The 22,112-nt window shown below is 40.3% G+C and overlaps 2 protein-coding genes and 1 long non-coding RNA gene across 5 annotated transcripts in view; 1 reads left to right on the top strand and 2 right to left on the bottom strand.

The window, feature by feature from the left end:
• slc8a3 (solute carrier family 8 member 3) overlaps nucleotides 1–1,537 on the bottom strand; it is a 130,542-nt gene extending 129,005 nt beyond the window's left edge. For all 3 annotated transcript variants that reach the window (XM_085257699.1, XM_085257700.1, XM_085257701.1), the window contains exon 1: nucleotides 709–1,537. The gene's annotated coding sequence lies outside the window, so the exon portion shown is untranslated. The remainder of the gene's footprint in view (nucleotides 1–708) is intronic.
• LOC146552016 (uncharacterized) lies at nucleotides 795–10,310 on the top strand. Its single transcript, XR_014890002.1, has 2 exons — nucleotides 795–1,660; nucleotides 4,635–10,310. It is a non-coding gene; the product is annotated as an uncharacterized LOC146552016 (long non-coding RNA).
• Nucleotides 10,311–11,293: 983 nt separating this feature from the next.
• Nucleotides 11,294–16,208, bottom strand: cox16 (cytochrome c oxidase assembly factor COX16). The gene is made up of 4 exons (XM_085257702.1): nucleotides 16,049–16,208; nucleotides 14,730–14,807; nucleotides 12,700–12,768; nucleotides 11,294–12,130 (listed from the first exon to the last, which is right to left on the bottom strand). The coding sequence occupies exons 1-4, from the start codon at nucleotides 16,106–16,108 to the stop codon at nucleotides 12,017–12,019; spliced, it is 321 nt and encodes a 106-aa protein (XP_085113828.1). The 5' UTR covers nucleotides 16,109–16,208; the 3' UTR covers nucleotides 11,294–12,016.
• Nucleotides 16,209–22,112: the final 5,904 nt, after the last annotated feature.

The following is a 22,112-nucleotide window of genomic DNA, read 5'->3' as shown; positions in this document are numbered from 1 at the left end:
TAAGGAGGCTATCTGAGATCCGTGAAACATGGACTCAGCAGACAGGGAGCCGCAGCTGTTGCTGATTAATCATCAGAAGGCCGTTTCGCTCTCCGTACCAGTGTCAGTACTACCTGAGGGGGGAATCCCTGCTGGAGAGACTATAGGCCCGCAGTTTAACTTATAGTGTGCATGCAGGCCTGGGCTGCACATGTCTAGGAGACACTCGTCTTCAGATATTAACTCCCAATTGAGACACAGCGTACAGGAGAATCCGGGATATAAACGTAAACATAAAAGCACATACGTGAAACTGGAAGTCCAGGTGTTCAGCCAATCACCAGCAATGATGAGCTCGGCAAGCTGTAACAACCGGTATCCTTCAGTTGCGTTGCCAGACGCCAATTATTTTAATGGCACACCCATTAGAGTGTATCACGAATCCATTTCAGTCCGTTGCAATGGATCATATCTGCACAATCACGAGGAGCAGTGTGAGCGGACAGACAGGTTAAAGCCTGGGCAGAATGAAGCGCTCCGGAGTGACAGACCGCATCCAGCTATCGCCTGTTTTTGCATCTTAAAACGCATGTAATGTGATTCGTGTTCAGCAGCATATTATATTTAAAATTCTGTCTTCTGCATACCAAGTTGCCCTCCATGTCACGAAGACTAGGTTCTATAGACATACCTGCGAGTTTGAATCATGCCTTATTCATTGTAACCTACCTGGATTTGTATTCCGGGGAGTTTAGCGACTGCGAAATAGCTCCTGTCCGCCCCCTTTATTATTGTTTTACCGCGCAGATCAGCCTGCCAACAGTCTCAAAATAACCTCGCTGTTTGGATCTCTTTAGTCTAACGTGCTCCTCGGACCAAAATCCCACAGTGATGCCGCTGTCTCGGTCTCCAGCCTGCTCGAGATTGGCGATTGGATCAAACTGGTCAGAGGTGATCGCCTTTGGTCTTCTTCTGCCTTGGCGCCCTCCTGCCCAGATCCTCCCCGTCTGACGGATTGACCGGGTCGCAAAGCTGTCAGTGACAAGGGAGGAGGAGGAGGGGGGTGGTCAGTATTTTAAGGTTGCAGCCTTGGTGGAGATGGATCCTCTTAGCCTGTCCGCACGGCTCTCCCTCCTCCTGCAAGCCGTGAATCAGCGCTCTCCTCCTCCTCTCTCGGCTGCGGTAGCGCAAGAAATCTGTGATGTAGCTGTTAGAGACACTGGCGTAAAGCTCCCCGCCTGCTGTCTTCGCTACAGATGTGACATCGTGTGTTCATGGAAAGCTCAGCTGTGCATCCAGCTCTCTGAGTTGCCAGGGCTCTCTGCTGGACTTGGCGCACCATCGGAATGACCGCGGTGTGTCTCCTGTGCGCTCCCCTCAAAGTCAGTTTCTGCAGCTTGCAGTAAAAGCTGGAGACGAGCGTGCCGTCCTCGCGTGAGTAATATTTAAAAAATTTGTATAGTTGTCAATATTAGAACCACTCTCACGCGACGATGGTGTGAAATGGTTGCGCCCTACAGCCCTCCGCCCCCCATTTCTAAAAGTCACACAGACAGACTCGGTTAGGCGCGCAACTACGTCACCATCAGCTGAGAGAAGAAACCTGCAACACAAACCGTGAATCTCTTCCAGACCCACAGTCCGCTGCTGCTAAGAATGAGAGGAAGGGGATAATCGAGAGGTAGGAAATCACAAAGGTTTTGACACAAAAACTGATTGCTGTTTTTTCCTGTTTGTTTTTCTTTTTATTAGTTCTTTAGACCATTTGTTAACTCTAGCAAATACAATATGCCACAGAAGCGAGATGAAAATTACTCTGGCTGGCTACATCCCACAGATACTAATTATTATTATTATTATTATTATTATTATTATTTGGTATTCCTACAGAAATAACGCGCGGATACGCTGGATACGTGTATATGATACGATGGACTAATCTTAACAATTTCTTTCCATCTTATGAGCATTATTATATAACCTACAATGGCTGTAGGCATGCACTTAAAGAGCCAACTTAAAATACCAGCAAACATTAAAGGCCCAACACATCAGCACACGTGTTTTACTCACACAAACTCTTAACTTACTTTGTTATGTCATGATGGCTGATCTCAAAGACGAAGTTATCAGCCAATGCTTCCCAGCTTGGTTAGTAGAAGCTACAGCTGAATCCAAGCAGGGCAAGTGACAAAAATGGCAGTTCCCCTAGGTGCCACTAGAGGCTGCCTGCAAAAGGGAGTCAATCCTCCTGGATTATCATGTTAAAAATGGCTACCTCTACATCATTCAGAAAAGTTGTGGGGTGAGGGGAATTAGTTTTATAACTCTTCCACCAGAAGGACTGAGTCAGTCAGATATCTGTGTTGAGTGACAGGTGTCCTTACCAGGCAGTTAGAACCATTCGTTAGAGCCATGGCAGCAAGACGGCAATCAAGTGTTTTCTGTAACTGACACAGACTCTTTCATACTGCTGTGGAGGAATTTTGGCCCACTATTATTATTATTATTATTATTATTATTATTATTACTATTATTATTATTATTATTATTATTACTATTAAATAACAATTATTCCATAATTGTTTTAAATCAGCCACACTGGAGGGCCTCTCTAGTATTACAGGCTTTCTAAGGTCATTCCAAAGCATCTCAATATGATATATTCCAGACTTTGACCAGGCCACTTCAAAACCTTCATTCTGTTGTTTTGGAGTCACTCAGAGGTGGACTTGGAGTGGTGGACATCAATCCATCTTCTACCAACTATCTAAGTCCGGGTCATGGAGGCAGCAGTTTACGCAGAGATGTCAAGACCTCCTTCTTCCTGACCACCTCCTCGAGCTCCCTTAGTACAGTTAATTATGATTTGTGAAATAATGACATTAAAATTTGCTCCAAAAGTAACCAACAACTTAATCTCTGTCAAGAGGTCCAATTCAGTGACTCAGTTTAGCAGCCATCTGTTGCCTAAAGACACCTGTGTTCGAAGTGGCAAATATTCATTAACACAAATAAAACGTGTGAGATTTAAAATACAATACTTTTTTGAAGCTGTCTGCTGTCTTCTTAATTCTTGTTGGCGTTTTAGCATGGGTATCTATAAAAAACAAGCCTCAAGTGGCCATTGGATGAACTGCATGTTCAGTGACGACATGGTGCTTCTTGTTGTTATTTATTATGTTTCATATCAGGCGACAGAAGCTTTTTCATAAGAGTCTTTGTTGGACGTTTATAATACAGAAGTCCCTGAAAAATAAGCAATAAATTGAGGGCGCCACAATCTGTCGTTCCTGCTAGTTAAACCCACATTTGATGCATTATATTGTCATCAGGCAGCGGTACAATCAATCACACAAGTTGTCAACATACAAATTATATCAGGTGGCTGTGGCTCAGGAGGCAGAGCAGGTCATTCACTAAGCAGAAAGCACTTTGAGTGCTCAGTAAGAGTAGAAAATAGTATAATATAATTACTATTCCACTTCCATTTACCACCCTAATTAGTATCAGCATTAGGGATAAAGGCTGCCTTTAGAGGTGTAACATTAGAATAGGATATATTCTATTAATGATCTTGAGAAAATCAGATGGAGTACATGAAAACATACTGAATGTGTCAGGGCACAAAAGGTGTAATTTAACTATAAGTAACAAAACAACAGGGCAAAAAAAGCTTTTATATCATGTTTGTACTTATATTGGATGCATGTGTTTATAAATGTATCAAATCACCAAGGAATTAGAAATATTAAAACATATAACATCAAAAATGAGTACTAATACGTATAATTCTTTCATAAAAGGAAACTCATTCAAGTTATTTGAATATGGTTACCATCGACAAGGGATCACTTGGTGGTCCTGCTGAACACATTCTCAATGATCTCTCATCAGCTCTTCTGTGTTGTTGTGCCCATTGTTTAGTTGCATTGCACAACCCGATGATCTCTATCTCCAGTTATATGCATTACTAGTCAATAAGAGCTTCGCTGGGCACACAGTCCTTGATGCAGCACAATCACCCTGCTGACGAGACAGACGAAGCCCCAGAGACGGGAGCAAAGCAGGAGGATGTTGACACCACCACCACCTCTAATTATAGCATCATACAGGCCTGAGGCACTGTGAGGGAGGGGGAAAAATCCTTAAACTCCCAGAGCAAACCAAACTGTATGTAAAATTAATTCCGGTATTTAAGTCTTTTAAAATAATTAGCAGTTAATCAATAATGAATAATTATTCCCCTGTCTAGAAACAACACGGATAGACTCTTACTGCAGCATGCAGAGTCCCTCTCTGTTGGGACGGAGCCTGTATGCAAAGCAGGAAAAATCAATTGGATCCGATTTTAATTACATAGTCCGGCACTGTGGTACAGAATCTCATTAGCCTCTTCAGATTTCCATGCTTGTTGAATTCAAGTCTGAGATTCAAAAACAATCACTCCCCAAATGGACAGACTGTGTTTTTGTGTGCGTGCGTCTGTGTGTGAGGAGTGCGGAGGTAAAGAGGGGGAGGGGTGCTATGATGAGCCAATCTGTCCAGGTAGTCCAAACCACTAGCACTCCCCCATCCTCCACTCCTCTACATGCAATGCTGTAATTAGTATGGAGACTACAGTTGGATTTTTAATGAAGTTTTCTTATCTGCAGGAAAAAGGGTGGAGGCTGAGAATACACTGGACATACTGGTGGTGCTTAAGTGTACCTGCACCCAGCATGCATCACATGATTGGAATTCAATGCCTGCTCTTGCCCCTCTCATCAAAGTCCTCAATGCATTTAGTGATGATTAATGGATTATACACCAGGCCTGCTTGTGCTACCCACTGAGAGGAGCAGCACTTACAAGGGGGAGGGTGGCTTGATGGTCTTAGCTCTGAAAACTAACTGCTGACATTGATTCTCAGAATAAGGCAACTTTTCTCCAGCTCCTCCTTGCTAATTTCTCTCTTCACTGTTTTACCACAAGAAGCTTGACAACGGCATGCCACACCACGCAGGAGCACCAGCAGCAGTGGGGAATAAAACAGCATAGCAGGAGAGAATAGTGCTGCACTTGCATTTTCTGATTCGTAATTTCACTCTCTCTCTGTGCTGCACTCGGCACTTGCTGATAATTTGTAGGATTGAGATGCAACAACTTTGCCCACCCAGGCAAAGGCACTGTGGGAGCGGCCAGAGAGAGAAACAGGAGGGAGCGGTCATCAGGAAAGTTAACATCAACATCACCCCCTAGGCGACGTCCACTTACAATAGGTGGTAATGAACGGTGAACCTGTGAAACAAGAAAGGTAGAGAGTCACCTTGCATCAGGATCGCAGGGATGGCAGTCACTCTGAAGACTTAAAAGATGCATGGAGCGTGATTTAAATCAAAATATGGCTAGGCTGAAGGGTCATTTGGTTTTCACTGCTTAGCTAAATGGCTGTCTGGCATTATACATTAGTTTTAGTGTTATCTACCATGTAGACATTTGATTGTAGCATTTGTAATGTCATGAGAAACCTGTGACCACATCTGGTAGCCCCTTCTATCCTTGAGATGAGCTGACACACACTACCACCACCCAGGATGTATCAGAAGAAGATCTATCATCTAATTCTGAAGAAGTCCAATCAAGGACTGGTCGTCTTCTACCGTGAGTTTTTTCTATCCAGGCATGCTTTTACTGCGTTGGCAGTTTGTTTGGGATCATTCCCCATGAAAAAATTAGGTCAGTTGACAGTTAGTTCATTTCAGATAGTATTGCATGGTGGATTAAAATCTGATTGTACTATTCTGTGTTCATAATTCCATCAATTTTGACCTCCTTCGTGCATGACGATGACTTGAACAAAAAATTTAGAATTTGGATTCATCACTCCATAAGACCTGCTGTCTGAGATTTTCAGTCAAGTTCTTGTGTAATTTGGCACACCTCAGCTTTTTCTCCACACTTGGTTTCTTGAGAGCTACCACCATCCACTGAGACCTCTGAGGTCCAGGATTCAGATGAGGCTTCGGTGAACAGTAGATGGATCAACCAATGGGGAAGATCAACCTCTCCTATGTCCTTTGTCAGTTTTGTTTGATTGTTTTGTTTTTCTTAAGGACGTGACTTTAAGACATAGTTCATCTGCTGTAGATAATTTTTAGGCCTGGCACTTTTTCTTTGTCCTTCTAGTTCCCTGGACCCTGCTGAGATATGCCGAGTTTTCAGCTAATGGCTGTCTGGGACAAAACAAAAATCTATTTTATGCCCAGCAAAGTGTTATCTTTGGCATTTCTCATATATTCAGCTCAAGAAATGGGAACAAATCACACCATAGGGCGACCAGCATTTTTATTCCGCATCTATGCTTACAAATAACAGTAGATTGCTGTACAAAATGTGCTGCAAGAATTTGCTCAAATGTTTGAATGTTTGCCATATAAATATACTCACAATGTTGTAGTCCCAGAAGGAAAAATCCTAATATAGTAGAACAGCTCACACCTCCACTGCACTAGAAATATTTTCTTCTTTTTGTGGCATCTAGCCAAACACCATCACCTTTATCCCATCATCCAGACATACATGCTTTGGCTTGATTAGGTGGGGATGCACATAATCAAATTGAGAGGACGAGCTGGTTATTTTTTCTATAATGCAATAAAAGCTTTACCACTGTGCACCAATAAATCCTCTCCTCAAATAAAAACCTGACAGTCCATAAATTTGTACTGAGTGCAGATAGAGAGGAACCACTAAGCTTTCCCAAATATATGATAAATGCACTTTTACTTCAGTATTTGCTCACATAGTGTAGCCTGTCTATGAAGAGTGCCACCTCCGCAGCTGCAGCTATTGGAGCTGAGCATTCAGTGGTTCACTGGTCCGGAATATATTTGCAGGGGAAGATGGGTGAGTGAGGGATACCCGCACCGACTCCATTACATCAGAGGGACGGTGCACAGAAGACGAGTGTAGGACACTGGACTCCACATTCATCTACTCGTCTCCCTTGTGCCTTATGGTGCTGAATGAAAGACAGAAGGACAGGATGGAGGGTGGAGCATCAAAAGTACGGGATGGCGATATGAAGGAAGACCGGATGAGACACAGATCAAGGCGGAGAGGTCAGTTCGACTGAGGGACTTAGCGTCACATTGCCCGGGCCCCTGTGCCCCACAGCCACATCTCCATGGCAACTTGTGGCCCCTGCCTCGGTCGCGGGGAGAGTGGAAGTGACGGCGGCGATCTGTGCGTGTTCCGTCTGGCTCATTATGTGGCGAATGAAGTGAAACAGCCAGGGGGTGCATTTGTTCTGCGTGGACTACCCCCTCAGCTGCCAAGCGTCTGTCTATTTATAGAAATGAAAGAAAAAGAGAGAAAGCGGGCCTAAATAAAATAAGCACAAGGGCCATTTCTCGACTCACTTTTCCTCCTCTCTTCCCCCTCCTCCAGGTAGTAAAAGTCTCTATTTTCTGCATCTCTCTGAGACTCAGAAGGGTGATGAAGGCTCTCCCTAACTAAAGACCATTTTCATATTTGATAAAACTCTGTTATTTTCCTTTAATGTATAAAATTTCACAGATAAAACATAGAAAATCCTGAAACTACAAACTGATACTGACTGGAGTCTAATACCAGGCATCATCATGAAACAAAGTTTAAGTTTAAGTTTAATAATTGAGTTATTAACATTTTAACTGATAGATGACTGAATTTAGACAGAAAAATCAATGTTTCTTTAAAATATATAACTCTATATTGATATATTACAGTGAAAGCCTTGTATCTGTGATGATATGCACAAGTTATTCTTCCATGATGTTAATTATTTTGCCCCCAGCCAGGAAGAATATTCAAATCCTCAGTCAATTATAATACAGAGGACAATAGACAGTTAGCGAGTGACTACCCTACTAAAAAGGACATAGGCATGCAGGAGGGGTTTCCACAAGTACTAACTAAACTGGCCTTTTTGAACTTATTGCAGAGAAAATGGTGCCGAAATCAAATGAGTGCAATACAGATGTGTGCAGTTCTTTGTTTGTTTTGCATGAACAAATTTCTGCAAATCTCAATGAATTGAAATAACAAGAGCAAAGCAAAATTCCTCCACATTGATGTGAGAGTGATAAAATCAAACAGAAAGTTATTACTGCAAGTTATTGCTGCTAAAAGTGGATCATGGTGTGTACTTGGCTTTTTTTTAAACTAAATAACAACACTCTGTAATATGTGTTGTTGTTGTTTATAATATTGAGATATTAACACCTGGTGAGAACTAGATATTTTTTTATTATGTCCAGATATGTCAAATCTGGACATAGTGGGCATACATTCTTTTTTTTTTTTTTTTCTTTTTTTTTTTTTTTAAACCATGCCTGTACATCGAGTTCTCTAAAAAGCAAATTCATCAAAAATCCGAACATCAGTCTCTGTGACTTAAAGATTTCAAACTTTCTGCTTATTGCAGCTTTAAAACAACAGCATTGATGCTAACGTCAAAGATCACATTAAATACAGTTCCTGGAAAGAATCAATTCTCCAGTGTTTACTTTGTGTCATCAAAGTGACACAGTATTTCTTTTAAATTTTCTGGTGATGATTTTTAATCAAACTACCATTCCCTATATAAGTGACAGTCTGCTGGTTAAGCTGTCACTGATTAGCATTAAGTAACAAATATCAAAACGTTGTGATTTCAGTCTGGTGTGAGAATTCACCCGATGATGACAAATGAGATATTATATTCTGCATTTCTCTCACTGAAGTGAATAGTCATGTCTGCAATCCTTGTGAAAAATGTCTTCTCATGAGATAATACCAGTGGTAATTAATCATCATCTGGGGAATGTGTGAGTGAATCTGCGGAGAGGGAATTTTTCATTCATCAAGGGCCAAAAGGACTGTGAGCAGAACGCTTTTTCTGCAGAGTTTCCACATCAGAGTTGTGATGATTTGGCAGATTAAAAACCAGACTTGCAGGGCTGCTAATTAAAGGGGGAATCGACTGATGGAGGGGCCCCAGAGCTGAATAGGGCCACTGGAAGATGCTCAAGATTATTTTGAGAGCCCCAGTTGTCACATTGCCCAGAATCTCAACCGACTCCACAATTCTTGTTTCTCAAACTTCATTAGTTCTCATCAAACAACACGGTAAATATTGAATTTCATTTCCCCCTTGTTTAGCCTTGTCCACTTAATATTTAATTGCATTTAATTGCATTTTCTTGCATTCTCTAATAAAAAATTGATGTGCATGTGAATGGGCGTATGTTTTTCAAATATGGGCTCCATCTCATAACACATCTTGGCAGCTCACTTACGATAGCAAGCCCTTCCAGGCTGACCTATTTTGGCCTCTGATGACTACACCCCCGCTATATCTCCTCATCGTAGAACTGTAGAGCTGTAACATGTCTTTTGCTTCAGCGCTCTTAAGTCTTCTTCACGTGACTCACTTGAAGTAGGCTCTGTGGAAAAGCTGCGAGGCTGTAGAGCCGTACACAATTAACAAGGTTACACGGTTCACCAAACACTGAGCTAAATAACTTCCATATAATGTACAGTGAAGTAGGACAGTGTGGAGGAAATAAAGAAACGGCTAAATGAGTGGGATGTTTAGCTGAAAGCAAAGCCACCTCACCTAATTTCACACATCATTTTGTCTTCTAGAGATTTCCTTGCTAGCAAGAGAAGGGCCCACTTTCCTAGACATGTGTTACACTTCGTCCAAGAATCTTGTTTCTTTTTGTTTCTTTTTTTTTGTTGTTTTTTTTCCAGGACACGGTGCAATCTGTGTTTAGGAGACCGACGCCAAAAGTCTGCAGTGATGAAAGGACATCTGTGAGGAAGCTAACTGCTAATACTATCATGCTGTGATCCATTTGTTACCATGTTAATATCAACCACGTTCATGCTGACAAATATTTATCATGTCCACGGAAAAATCTTGAGCTACCCCCATTTCTTTATATCTTTGCTTTCTAGGAGCCAGATTTTTAATTTTATATTTCGTTATTTTTGGAAAAAATGATCATGAGTAATAGTTTTCTAGGTTCTCTTAACGTCTTTCAAAGTTTTTCTTTGGACACTGGCTGCTTTTTCATGAATGTTTTAGGGTTTTTGGCTGCATTTCATCCAGTGATGTTGATGATCTTGTCAAAATTGATGGAATACTTTTCCGCATCACGAAAAAACACACTGCCAGTTCCCTTTCTACCACAACTGTTTGATTTGTTTGTTAGTCTGATTGTAGTGCTTCTTTTACTTAGACTTTGAATGTGTCACTTTTTATTGTATCACATTTTCAAATGTTCCTGTTATTTAATAAAGAAAATAATATTTTTTTCCACCACCACAGCTAACCCCTCAGTATATTGAGGCCAAGCTTAATGAGCATCATCAAACTCAATATCTTTTCTGTCCCAAAGAAACAGCAGCATCCTCGCTGTAGTTCTTATTTCTAGACAGTATTCATCTAATCAAAAACAGCCCTGGAGCCACCCGGTGGAGCATCCAGCACGAGTGTGTGATTCACCTCTAAGATTACAAATGCACCAACATGTGGCTATTCTAATTTTAGAAGCCTCTTCGCAAAACACCAGACATTTTTATCAACCCTCCGCCTGACGCAAGAGCTTTGATGTGATCCGCTAATCCTGTTATAAACACTTGATTACTCCGCTTTGTTATTCAGAGGTGTTTGGCGGATAAGAGGCGATTGCTACTTCATGGCGCTTTGCCACACATTCAAACAGCCTATGACAAAACAGCACTCTGAGCAAGATGTATTTTTGTACAACCTGTGCATGGGAAAAATAACCCTCACATATGATCTGCTGTTTGTTTCTTGAGCCCAAGAACACTCTGTATTAAAACAGCTCAAAAGTCAGGAACGTAAAAAAGGGATTGCGGAAAATGTATCCCAAGACATTTTCATGCACCTGAAGAATATTCATTACATCTCATTTCACAGCTGAATGAGATGAGGCAGCACATGCATTATCTGTCACTCACCCACACATTACCTAAACGTACGAATCTAGGGCCATTGTTGCATACAGAAACTATCATGTTCTTTTGTTTTTAGGACCAAAAAAGCAAAAAGGTAATACTATTTCTATTATAAGCACAATAAATCCACTGCAGTGCAAAGTAATAACTGTCAGAAAAACAGATTACTGTCGAGAAGTATAAAGCCTGAGGAAAGGCTGGACTGTTCTCTTATTTATTCCTTTATGCTTCCAACTGGTAAATCAATGCAATACCATTGTAAACAAAGACCCACCACATCCACCAGCTTTTGTCAAAAACAAAATGAAAGTGAAGGCAACACTGTGGATAAACAACAATAATTTATTGAGTCATGTAAATCATACATGGATATATAATCCTTTCTTTGTGGAAGATGCAGCAGGACACAGATGGGCCACCTGCTGGCTGAGACAGGTGACACCTGATTTATATTTGTGCATTAAATTATAAGTATCAACTTTTTTTTTTATTATAACACCAGTTTTGCTTCTATGGCATAATAATAGTAGTAATGGACAGCTTGAGCCAATCACAATGCTGGTATTTTGGGTGTAAAAAAATGATGATAAAGTCATTGTCTATCAACTTCCCAGCAAATCAGAAAACACCGCTTGACTCTGCACCACCACGTATTCAGGTGTGAAGCCTACTCTGCTCCACGTGCTGAAAACAATGGAGACAGCATGTGTTTTATGACTGCATTATATCTATATAAATATATATTAATAATAATATTACTTAATATTGGACACCACATGAATTTATCTGTGAACGCAGAAATGGTCCTGATGATACATCAGTCTGACTAATAGCTGTGAACATGTTACAACCAGAAGAAACCATTATCGCCTATTAATGTATATTCCCCAAGTCTGAATTCCTGCACAAGCAAAGACAAAAGAGTCCAGGCCCTGAAGCTGCAGAGACTACCATAACTGAATCTCAGGTCTCTCCACAGTTCATTCTTGTAATGTTCCCGGTGTGTATTTGTGTGTGTGCCTGCTCAGCCTGATGTCCTCCAGTCTCAGTCTTTATTGCTCAGCTTCCTGCGCTGCTGCTCCTGGTACTCCCTGGAGTCCTCCCAGGGACGAGGGCCACGGATGTTCTTCCATTCGTCCAAATTCATCTCCTTTAGCTTCTGCAAAGCAAAAAACCCACAAGAGGCAGAGTTAAACTCCAAGATGCCTTGAATGAAAAAACAAACAAAAAAATATAAAAGAGGATCATCTGCCCCCATCTCATCCTATGCTAACATCCTCCTCTGTCACAAAAACTCTCCTCTTGCCTTATTGAGCTCCATATTTAACATTTTTGTCTAATACATCCACCATCCTCAAACCATCTCAGCGTTGTCTCCAAGCCACTCAATCTGTGCTGTCCCTCCGATGTACTAATTTTCAATCTTGTCCACATCCAAATCTTCACTTTCTGCATCTCTTCCTCTGCCACACCTCCAGCTCCTGTCTTTTTTGTCTGTGCCACTTTCTCCGAACCATACATCACAGCAGGTTTCACTATCTTGTCAATCTTTCCTGTAAATTAACCTGGTACTTAAAATTTTTAACAATGCACCAAAAATTCTGTCAGTGAGGCATTTTGACACTTAAAAGCATGATTTTTGCTCTCCCAGCTTTCTTGCAGACACACTACACAAGTCAGAGTCTTTGATCTATTCCACTGCTAGTCTCACAGCCTTGTTCCCCTTACCTCGTACTCTTCTTCCAGTATGACCGGCTGCCTCTGGATGTTCACTTTAGCCTCCAGTGAAGGATCCAACTGCAGGATGGGGGAAAAAAGAGGGGAAACAAAATGTTTACTTAGCTGTCACAGCGTCACAGAATTAAATTCCAACAGTAAGAAATAAAGAGATTATGCAAAGGCTCCCCTTGCTTGAATGACTGATTTGTAGATAGTTTGTTAAGAGGAAATTAAAAGTACTAAAATGAGGTAAGAGAAGGTTTGTATAGTTGCAACTTGCAAATGAGGTCACCATTTCATTTCCCACAATGTTATTAAATATTATGTATTATGCTATTTAAAAGATGACATATGCAGAAGAGGTGAACTACTTTCCTTGTGACTATAAATAGAAGTAAGAAACACTCTACACTTTGTCTCACCGGTGTAGAACTCTCTAAACCCAGAGGGAGGATCCAATTTACCCTGTTTTACTGTACAAATTGTTCTCCTTGAATTGCCATCAACATTACCCAGTTCAGTTACATATACACACACACACACACACACACACACACACACACACACACACACACACACACAAGAAGGTTATCGGAGAGAGAGTTGAGTCCAGTCGAGTTATGAGGACTTTGCAATTCAAATTGATTTTGCCTGAGAATAGGGCTGAAATGAATCCCATTCCGAATCATTACTTTTAATGAGTTCTAATATTTCACAGCAATAATGCTGCAGTTACACAGCTGACTGATGAATTTCATAACACCATGATTGATTTACAATTAGACCTACATTACTACAGCCTATTAATAATATATAGAATATTCTAGAGCATTGACACCAGGGAATTAATTGCCTAAGTTAGTCAGGTACCTGCTGTGGAGGTGTTAGCAGCTGAAACTGGGTACAAACTGGGTATGCCAGAAATAAAGAAAGTTCACAAAAATCTGAACAGGGAATAAAAAAAAAAGGCATTCAGGTTCATCTCTGCCAACAGGCTAAATCAAATCATTGAAGGGAAGATGCAAATTGGATCACACAGTGACTTACTCTGAGTGGCTTCACTGACTTAAGTGAGCACTTATCTGCGAGAACAAAAGAATGAAACTGGCCAATAACAGGCAAGCTAAAAACAGTAAGAGTGGTTTTAATCATGAGCATACAACTTTTTAGATATGCCATGCATTAAATTATACATGCAAACACACACACAGCAGAGTTCAACATTTACTCCACAGTGTCAGAGAGAGAGGAACAAGATTCTCTTTGCTGCAGGCCCAATCAGAAGAGAGTGATACGTGTGGGGGCTGCTGCACAGGCACAGTGCCAGGGGCCCAATGCCCTCCTCCTCCTCCACCATGATGATGATGATGATCATCATCATCATCAGTCTAGTGCTGCTTCACATGGACAGTAATAAGAAAAGAAGCCCCTGCTATCTGGCTCCCACCCAGGTATCACGCATCAACGTATGTCGAAATAAAATAACACAAAACTTGTGCTATTACTTCCCCTCACAGCCAGCTTATCAGACTGTAATGCCTTCTAATAAATGCCCAACCTTTTATCATTTTAATGAATTGGTTGTCATTTAATGTATTATTAGAACTTGTTCTCCCAGCTTGCTCTTCTACCGACTCTACCGCTTGTCTGAAAAGATGGGTAGACTAAGTATTCAATTCAGATGTCTTAAAACTTGACCACACTGTACTAATCTGTAACAATCCAGGAGTCTTAACAATGAGACAAAGTGTGTTTTGTTTTGACACCTTACACTTGGGAGGAAATCTGCTGCAATTACAGTTCCAACCACTGGGTGGAGAACTTGCACACTGTCTACTGTATTGTACAGAGAGAAATTATTTTACCCGCTAACTGTACACTTAATTACATTGTATAGGAAGGGGTCTTCCCACTTAACAGTTTATGTAACCATAAAGATCTGGGAGTTTAAATGTAACTGACAATTAACTGACTTTGAATAAACCTCGACCAAATCCTTTTTCTTCTTCTTAAAATACAAAAGGAATCAAACTACAAACCCTTTTTCTGATCTTCTGGGAATCATACCGGATTTGTGTGAACTCCCGCAAGCCAAAGGAACCACCAACTACCAGCAACTGAAATAAGAAATATAAGAGAATGGAACCATAAGCATTGTGGTTATCTACAGCACCGTGCAAAAGTCTGGAAGCACTCCACACTTTGTAATATTTTGCTAGGTAAATCAGTAAATAGCAGCAATCAATTTATTGAAATAAACACACATGTAAATACAGTATATAAAGCAGAAAAAATGAAGCTGTTGCCGATCACGTGCTTTCTCATGGTGGATCAAATCTGATGGTAACTTTCTGTGTTCATAATTCCATCATTTTTGAGAAGATCTCCAACACCACTGGCTGAACTGAAGTCCCAAACCATGACAGACCTCTACAATGTTTAACGGATTGTTGTACCTGTCTCCTGAGGTCCTCTGCACATATTGGTGACAGTTTGAACCAATAATTTGATAAGATTTCTATTCATTACTGCAACAGACCTGTTGTCACTGATTTTCAGGATGACTCCTGTTTCCCTTCCTTAAGAGTGGCTTCCTGACAGCCAGTGACACCATTTATGATGAGGTGAACAGTAGATGGATCTGAAGGGTGAAATGCACCTGTGAGGTCATCTGTCATGTCCTTGACCGATTATTTCCCTTATTTCGTAAGGATGTGACTTACGAGGAAGGATAGGCAAAATATAAAGAATCCAGGAATGGTTCGAGACCTTTGCACAGTACTTTATGGTATAACTTGGGTATTTCTCGTTAAAGTGGATATAAATAAATAAGAAAATAAATGCTGCGGTCACTGTAGCTTTCAAGACTTTCAAAACAGAACAAGAATTGCTAACTATCTAAAACCTTAATGATTTAGTCCACTGTATGGGCCTGTATGCCTACCAGACGAACAAATACAGCTTCCTTCCTAAAACTGTCAACAAAACCAAGCACTACAACCTTTAAGATGCTTCGACTCACATTTGTATACCTAACTATAGAAGCCTGGGATTCGGTTTGAAATACTGTTAAACAGTCACGATTAAAGATAAATGTCGTTACAGCAAAGAAAGGAAATGCCCAAAATGGGCTTTAACACCCAATTTAACTATAACTAAGACAAAACGAAAAAACAACTAATACTATTATGAAGTTCCAGATACAAGATCTTACTTCAATATTAGGAGTGAACTGGTTAAAGAAGTCATTTACACGCACCACGGTGGGGTCATGTATTCATAAAACAGCTAAGCTGCTAGCAAATATTAGCTCAAACTGCTTAGTCTCCGTAAATATCGTCGCATAAAAGTTACTTACAAGCATAGGGATTCCATATTTCACCGTTTTGTTTTTCTGCAGCAACTTTAAATTAAACATAACTCTCCTTCAGACTACAAGCCCATGTTACAGGTTCAAACAACAAACAGGTGACATCTGAGATGCATTTCCTGGAAAGGTCCCACACTCAAACTGGTCCGTATAGTTTTGAGGGCACGCTGAATTGTTCCGTTGACTGTTCGTATAAGGGAAATGAGTTTGTCACATTTTTTCTCGTTGGTTTAGATAAAAAGTAAAATATCAGATCTTTACTCATGTCGCTCAACCAGGGGCTCTATAAATGTTCCCAGCAGGATATTTTGAGCACCAATCATTTTATATCCTGTGAATTTGTAGCATGAAACTTTTGTTGAAATATCTTTATAAAAATAAAAATAGATATCTTTCTCTATTATGCACCCTCTAATTTCTAACTAGGCAACCAGCCAAATTCTTTAAACAGATCAGCTGCAACAAATTTGAGACTGATGATGTTGACGATTAGTACAGATGATCCAAATTCAATTAAATAATATAAAATGATTCACAGAAAGCTTTGGAGAGTAGTGGAAAGGGCTGCTGTCAGGTGTAACAAAACTGAGTTCTATCCAAAATATCCAAAGGTGATCTGAAGTAGTTTATATCCCACAAAACCAGATGAAAATTATTTTTTTTAAAGATACACCAACTGAAGTTTATTCTGCACTGAAATAGTTTCGATTAAGCAATTTACTGATAAAACGTTTTTTGTTTGATGATTGCTTACACAATAATGAAAAAACATCTCTGAGAATTTCACAAAGTGACCTTCAAATGTTTTCAGTTCAAATGTATTCAAATAATGGCAAATTACAGCTCCGTCACTGATGAAGTAAATGCAATTCAGTAATTAAAGGTGAGTGGCTATAATTGACTATGTGTGTATACTGTATCATAAGTGGACAGACATGGATGTAAACCACACCTTAACTGTTTGGCTGAGGCAAAACAACCACAAGGCAGTGATTCTAACTTAAAGGTACTCTGGGTATTATTAAATGTGAACATATCGTTAAAAATGACATTTATTGTTTGTTGGGTGTCCTGTTTGAAGAAAACACTTGGGAGCCACTTGAATGAATGTATATAAACACATTTACATGAGAGGAACCTGATTTCAAGGAAATGAAAATGCTCAAATTTGAAAGTTTCTGAGTTATTTTGTTCATGTCCTCGTGTATTAGCTGTTTAGTTGTTTTATGATGAGATGGACGCTGTCATTATATTTTAGTATAGTGTTTGAGTTGAGGAGAATAAAAGAATATTTAACATTAATTGTTGTGTACTAAGCACAGATTCATTTGATAAGTTATAATTTACGCATTTTTGAGCAAATGGTGTATTAGGTTGTAATTGTATGTTTAAGGATATAAAGAAGTACATTCACACAAAACACAGAAGCAAACAATATAAACAATATCTTATATGTAAAACAAATGAGTCATAATAAGTGAAAAGAAGTGCTTGGAAATGGTAATATAAACAGAACTTTCAATTTTTCTATTACCAGAAAATATCAGTTAATGACACAAAACATTTATTCAAAGAGTTTTTGAGTTCATGTGTGAAGCGCTTGTGCACAACAACTGCTGTTTTCTTATTGTCAGGGACCTGGTCTGTGTTGGCATCAGTCCAACACTTTGCAGGTCCGTTAGTGTAAAGCTGCTGTGCAATGGCTATGTGTTTGAGAATTATACCAGGGAGTCAAGTACTTCTGATTTGATGCTCTATTTTTCCCTGGTGCTAAAGAATATATATATATATATATATATATATATATATATACACATATACCACAAGATCTAGAGTGTGATTAGAGTGGTGGGTGGGTTCTTTTACATTTTGAGAGAAGCCAATTGAGTCTAATAACAGATTAAATGCTGTGTCGAGGGCGTCATTTTTAGCACCTACATGAATGTTAAAATTAGCCACAATAATTATTTTATCTGAGCTGAACACTAAATCAGATAAAATGTCTGTTTTACTCTTTGGTGCAGATGTGGATATTGTTCTTTCTTTGTGATTTTTTATGTTTAAGTTGTTTTTTTGGTGGTTTTTAGTTTATTTTTTGCCTGTTTGCAAGCTGCTAAAGGGATGGAATTTTTAGGGGGATAACAGGAGGAGAGAAGCTGCAGAGAGGTGTTTAAGACTGCAACTTTGCTTCCTGGTCCTAACTTTGGATAGTCACATGTTGGGGGATTTAATAAATTTGGCCAGATTTGTAGAAATGAGAGCTGCTCCATCCAACGTGGGATAGATGCCATAACTCCTAACAAGACCAGGTTTCCTCCAGAAAGTTTCCCAATTATTTATTTATTTATTTATTTGCCTGTCCCCTTGGATCTTTAGCCATCAGAATTGTTGTCTGAAGGCCAAGAAAGATGCCAAGCAGATTTACTTTACCAATTGGATGTCTGTGAAGGTTCTCAGTCATCCAGGTCATGGTAGTCAAAGGAGCTTGCAAAGAAAAGCGTCTGGACTTCTTTAAGTTACTTGAAGACGTTTCACCTCTCATCCGAGAAGCTTCTTCAGTTCTGAGGTCAAATGGTGGAGAGTCCCAGATATAAACCTAGTGGGAGTATCCCCCCACAGAGGGACAAAAGGACCCCCTGATGATCCTCTAATCGCCTGAGCCAAGGTGTGAAACTGGGTGTGGGTCCCAATCAGCCAGAGTTTCGGGTGAGTTCATTGTGAAACCTAGCCCCACCTTATCATGCGAATTCCTGAGATCAGATGGCCCAGGATGTGAGTGGGCATTAAGGCGTCTGGGAAGGGATTCCCAATTATTGATAAAACCCACATTGTTTTTTGCTCTTCATAGACTACAGCTCTGCATTTAACACCATAATTCCCTCCACACTCACCACCAAGCTGGAGCATCTGGGACTCAGCTCATCCTTGTGTCAGTGGATCTCCAACTTCCTAACTGGCAGACCACAGGCAGTAAGGATGGGCGGACATGTCTCAACCTCCACCACTCTCAGCACTGGAGCCCCCCAGGGGTGTGTTCTGAGCCCCCTGCTGTACTCTTTGTACACATATGACTGTGTGGCCACTACCAGCTCCACCACCATCATCAAGTTTGCTGACGACACCATCGTGGTGGGCCTGATCTCTGATAACAACGAGACGGCCTACCTGAAGGAGATTAGGAATCTGGAGAACTGGTGCCAGAGGAACAACCTCCTAAACGTCAGTAAGACAAAGGAGCTGATAGTGGACTTCAGCACTAAGCAGGAGAGGAACTACCAGACCCCTGTCATCAACGAGTGCCCAGTGGAGAGAGTGGACAGCTTCAAATACCTCGGAGTTCACATCACGCAGGACCTGTCATGGTCCTGTCACATCAACACCGTGGTGAAAAAGGCCCGTCAGCGTCTCTACCACCTCAGACGCTTGAGAGACTTCCAACTGCCCTCCAAGGTGCTCAGGAACTTTTACTCGTGCACCATAGAGAGCATCCTGGCGGGAAACATCTTAACCTGGTTCGGGAACAGCACCATGCAGGACAGACGAGCTCTACAGAGGGTTGTGCGGTCAGCTGAGCGCACCATCCGCTCCGAGCTCCCTGACCTGCACTCAATCTACAGCAGGCGGTGCTGGACCAAGGCCAGGAAGATCGTGAAGGACCTCAGCCATCCCAACAACAGACTGTTCTCTCTGCTGAGGTCAGGAAAGCGATTCCGCTCCCTGAAGACCAACACAGAGAGACTGAGGAGGAGCTTCTTCCCGCAGGCGATACGGTCTCTCAATCACACCACCACACAGTACTGACCCACACATATGGTTCTTACACACACACTGGACATTCTGGACATTGTTTTCACTTCATCACTTAAATCACTTTAAGCATATTTGCACTGCACAAGACATAATGTGGATTGCACAACACTGGTCACTACATTCTTCATTTCTGGTTAATACTTGTACAGCTGCTGTTATTGTGTATATATTTATTTATATTTCTTCATACATTCTTATATAGTTCTATATTGTGTATTTTGTTGTACAGTTATTTTATTTTCAACTTTAATTTATATATTTTATCTTATTCTTTCCCAGTTAAATTTACCCTTCATTCTAATTTGTGTTGTACAGTTATTTCATTTTTAACCTTAATTTATATTTTATTCCTTCCTAGTTAAATTTACCCTTTTTAATTTTTCATATTTATTTCCTATCTTATTCATAGCCTTTTCCTTTTTTGTTTTCTTTAGGTCACGAGCAGTTGTCCAAGCATTTCACTACATATTGTACTGTGTATGACTGTGTATGTGACAAATAAAATTTGAATTTGAATTTGAATTTGAATTTGGACTCCACTCAGACAGACAGAAATATAAGGAGAACATGTGGCTAAACATGTGACTCCTGGTCCAATTGGGGAGGGGACCAGAGAAAACTACAGAGCCCGATATTGTTCTGGTAAAGTTACACACCAATTCAATATTGATTTTCATGACCTCCGATTGACGTAACCGGGTGTCATTACTGCCTTTTTCATTTTACTGAATTTACATTTACCCTCAGCCAGCAGTTTTAAATTTCCCTCACTGTCACCTGCTCTGGCTCCTGGAAGACAACTGACTATGGTTACTGGTGTCTCTAGCTTCACATGTCTCAGAACAAAAAAAGAAAACAAAAATAAATAAAAACAATTCTTCCCTCTGAGGGAGCTGCTGGGTCCTATTTGATTACTGGAATGAACTTCAGGGTTCCTGATGTTTCTGACATAATGTCTGCCTCATCTGGCACAGGACAGCTGTGATGAAAGAAATGGAGTACGTTTCTACAAAACACTAGACCAATCAGTCCAGACCCTAGACCCTGTTTCCTTTGCTTGATTTCCCCAGGGCAACTGTAGCTGTTGCATTGTAAAATCTAATTAGTTCGTAGAACTTAAAAAAAAAAAAACTATGCAAAATTGTTGCCTCAAAAATGATTGCTGAATGTTAAGTTAAAAATGTTGAATAAGCTGATATTCACACAGAAGTTTGAAAGTTGAAAAGTAGCTCTTTTGAGTAATGACAAAAGAAAAAAAAATAGAGTCAGAAAACATCTGAACATCTCAGTGTCCTTTTCTCCCTGCTTTTAAATCAGATGTCACTCTGAACATAAACACAAGCTACATGTGATATCTCTGATTGGTACCTTTTTCTGCCTGTGCTCATGCTGGCATGATTAAAGCTAGCCAAGCAGCAGTAAATATGTGAAGCATGGCAGAAGGATATACTCATAAAATGAACAGAGTCATAAGAATATAAGACTATGAGCACTGCAAATGTAACAAATATATGTTGACATCAAATGGTAGGTTATTTGAAATTTATATATGAAACAATGAGACATGTATTTTTTTCCAATATTCTTTTTTCATTTGTTTTAATTAATTTTATTCATTATTATAAGGAGAACTAACGCAAATGTGTTGTAAACTTCCATCTGCAGCTGTTACGCTCTGTTATCAGATGAGGAATGCCGCCAAAAGAATGGCACAGATAAATACAGCAGCAGCAATTAGGAATTTGAAGGCATCATCACGCCAAAAACCCCTTGGCCTCCTTGCAATCTGCTCGAGGATTTCGTTCATACAGAACTGAAAAACCTTCACAATTATTCTGTCCACAGCAGGATCTGGTGTGGTAATTGTGTTTTTCAGTTTCTCAGCAGTTAGTACCTTTTGAAGGTCACTGAGGACAGCCCTGCTGATCCGTTTGACGACATTTTTTGACATGTCTATGCTCTTTGGGAAGCTGAGGCCCTCCATTATCTGGTCTAGCAGCACTTTAGTGTGGGTGGCATGCTCGTCTTTAGTGCAGCTTTGGAGAGCATTACATTTACTCAGGACTCTGACCAATACAATGCAAGCAAACAGCCGGTGCTGCTCTTCCTTGGCTGTTGTTTCAGGACCTGGCTGTGATCGGTCAAATATATCTCTTGCCAATGGTTCCATAATGTAAAGGGTTTCTTGTTTTTGTTGTCTTCCAACTAATCCAACTAAGCCAAAAGTTCACTGACAATTTTG

The sequence above is a fragment of the Mchenga conophoros genome, linkage group LG19, assembly GCF_057382185.1.
Source record: "Mchenga conophoros isolate Kocher_MC1m ecotype Shallow Benthic linkage group LG19, M_conophoros_male_GT1.1, whole genome shotgun sequence".
NCBI lineage: Eukaryota > Metazoa > Chordata > Actinopteri > Cichliformes > Cichlidae > Mchenga > Mchenga conophoros.
Note: the sequence above shows the minus strand (reverse complement) of the source record. Positions and strands in the feature narration are given on the sequence as shown.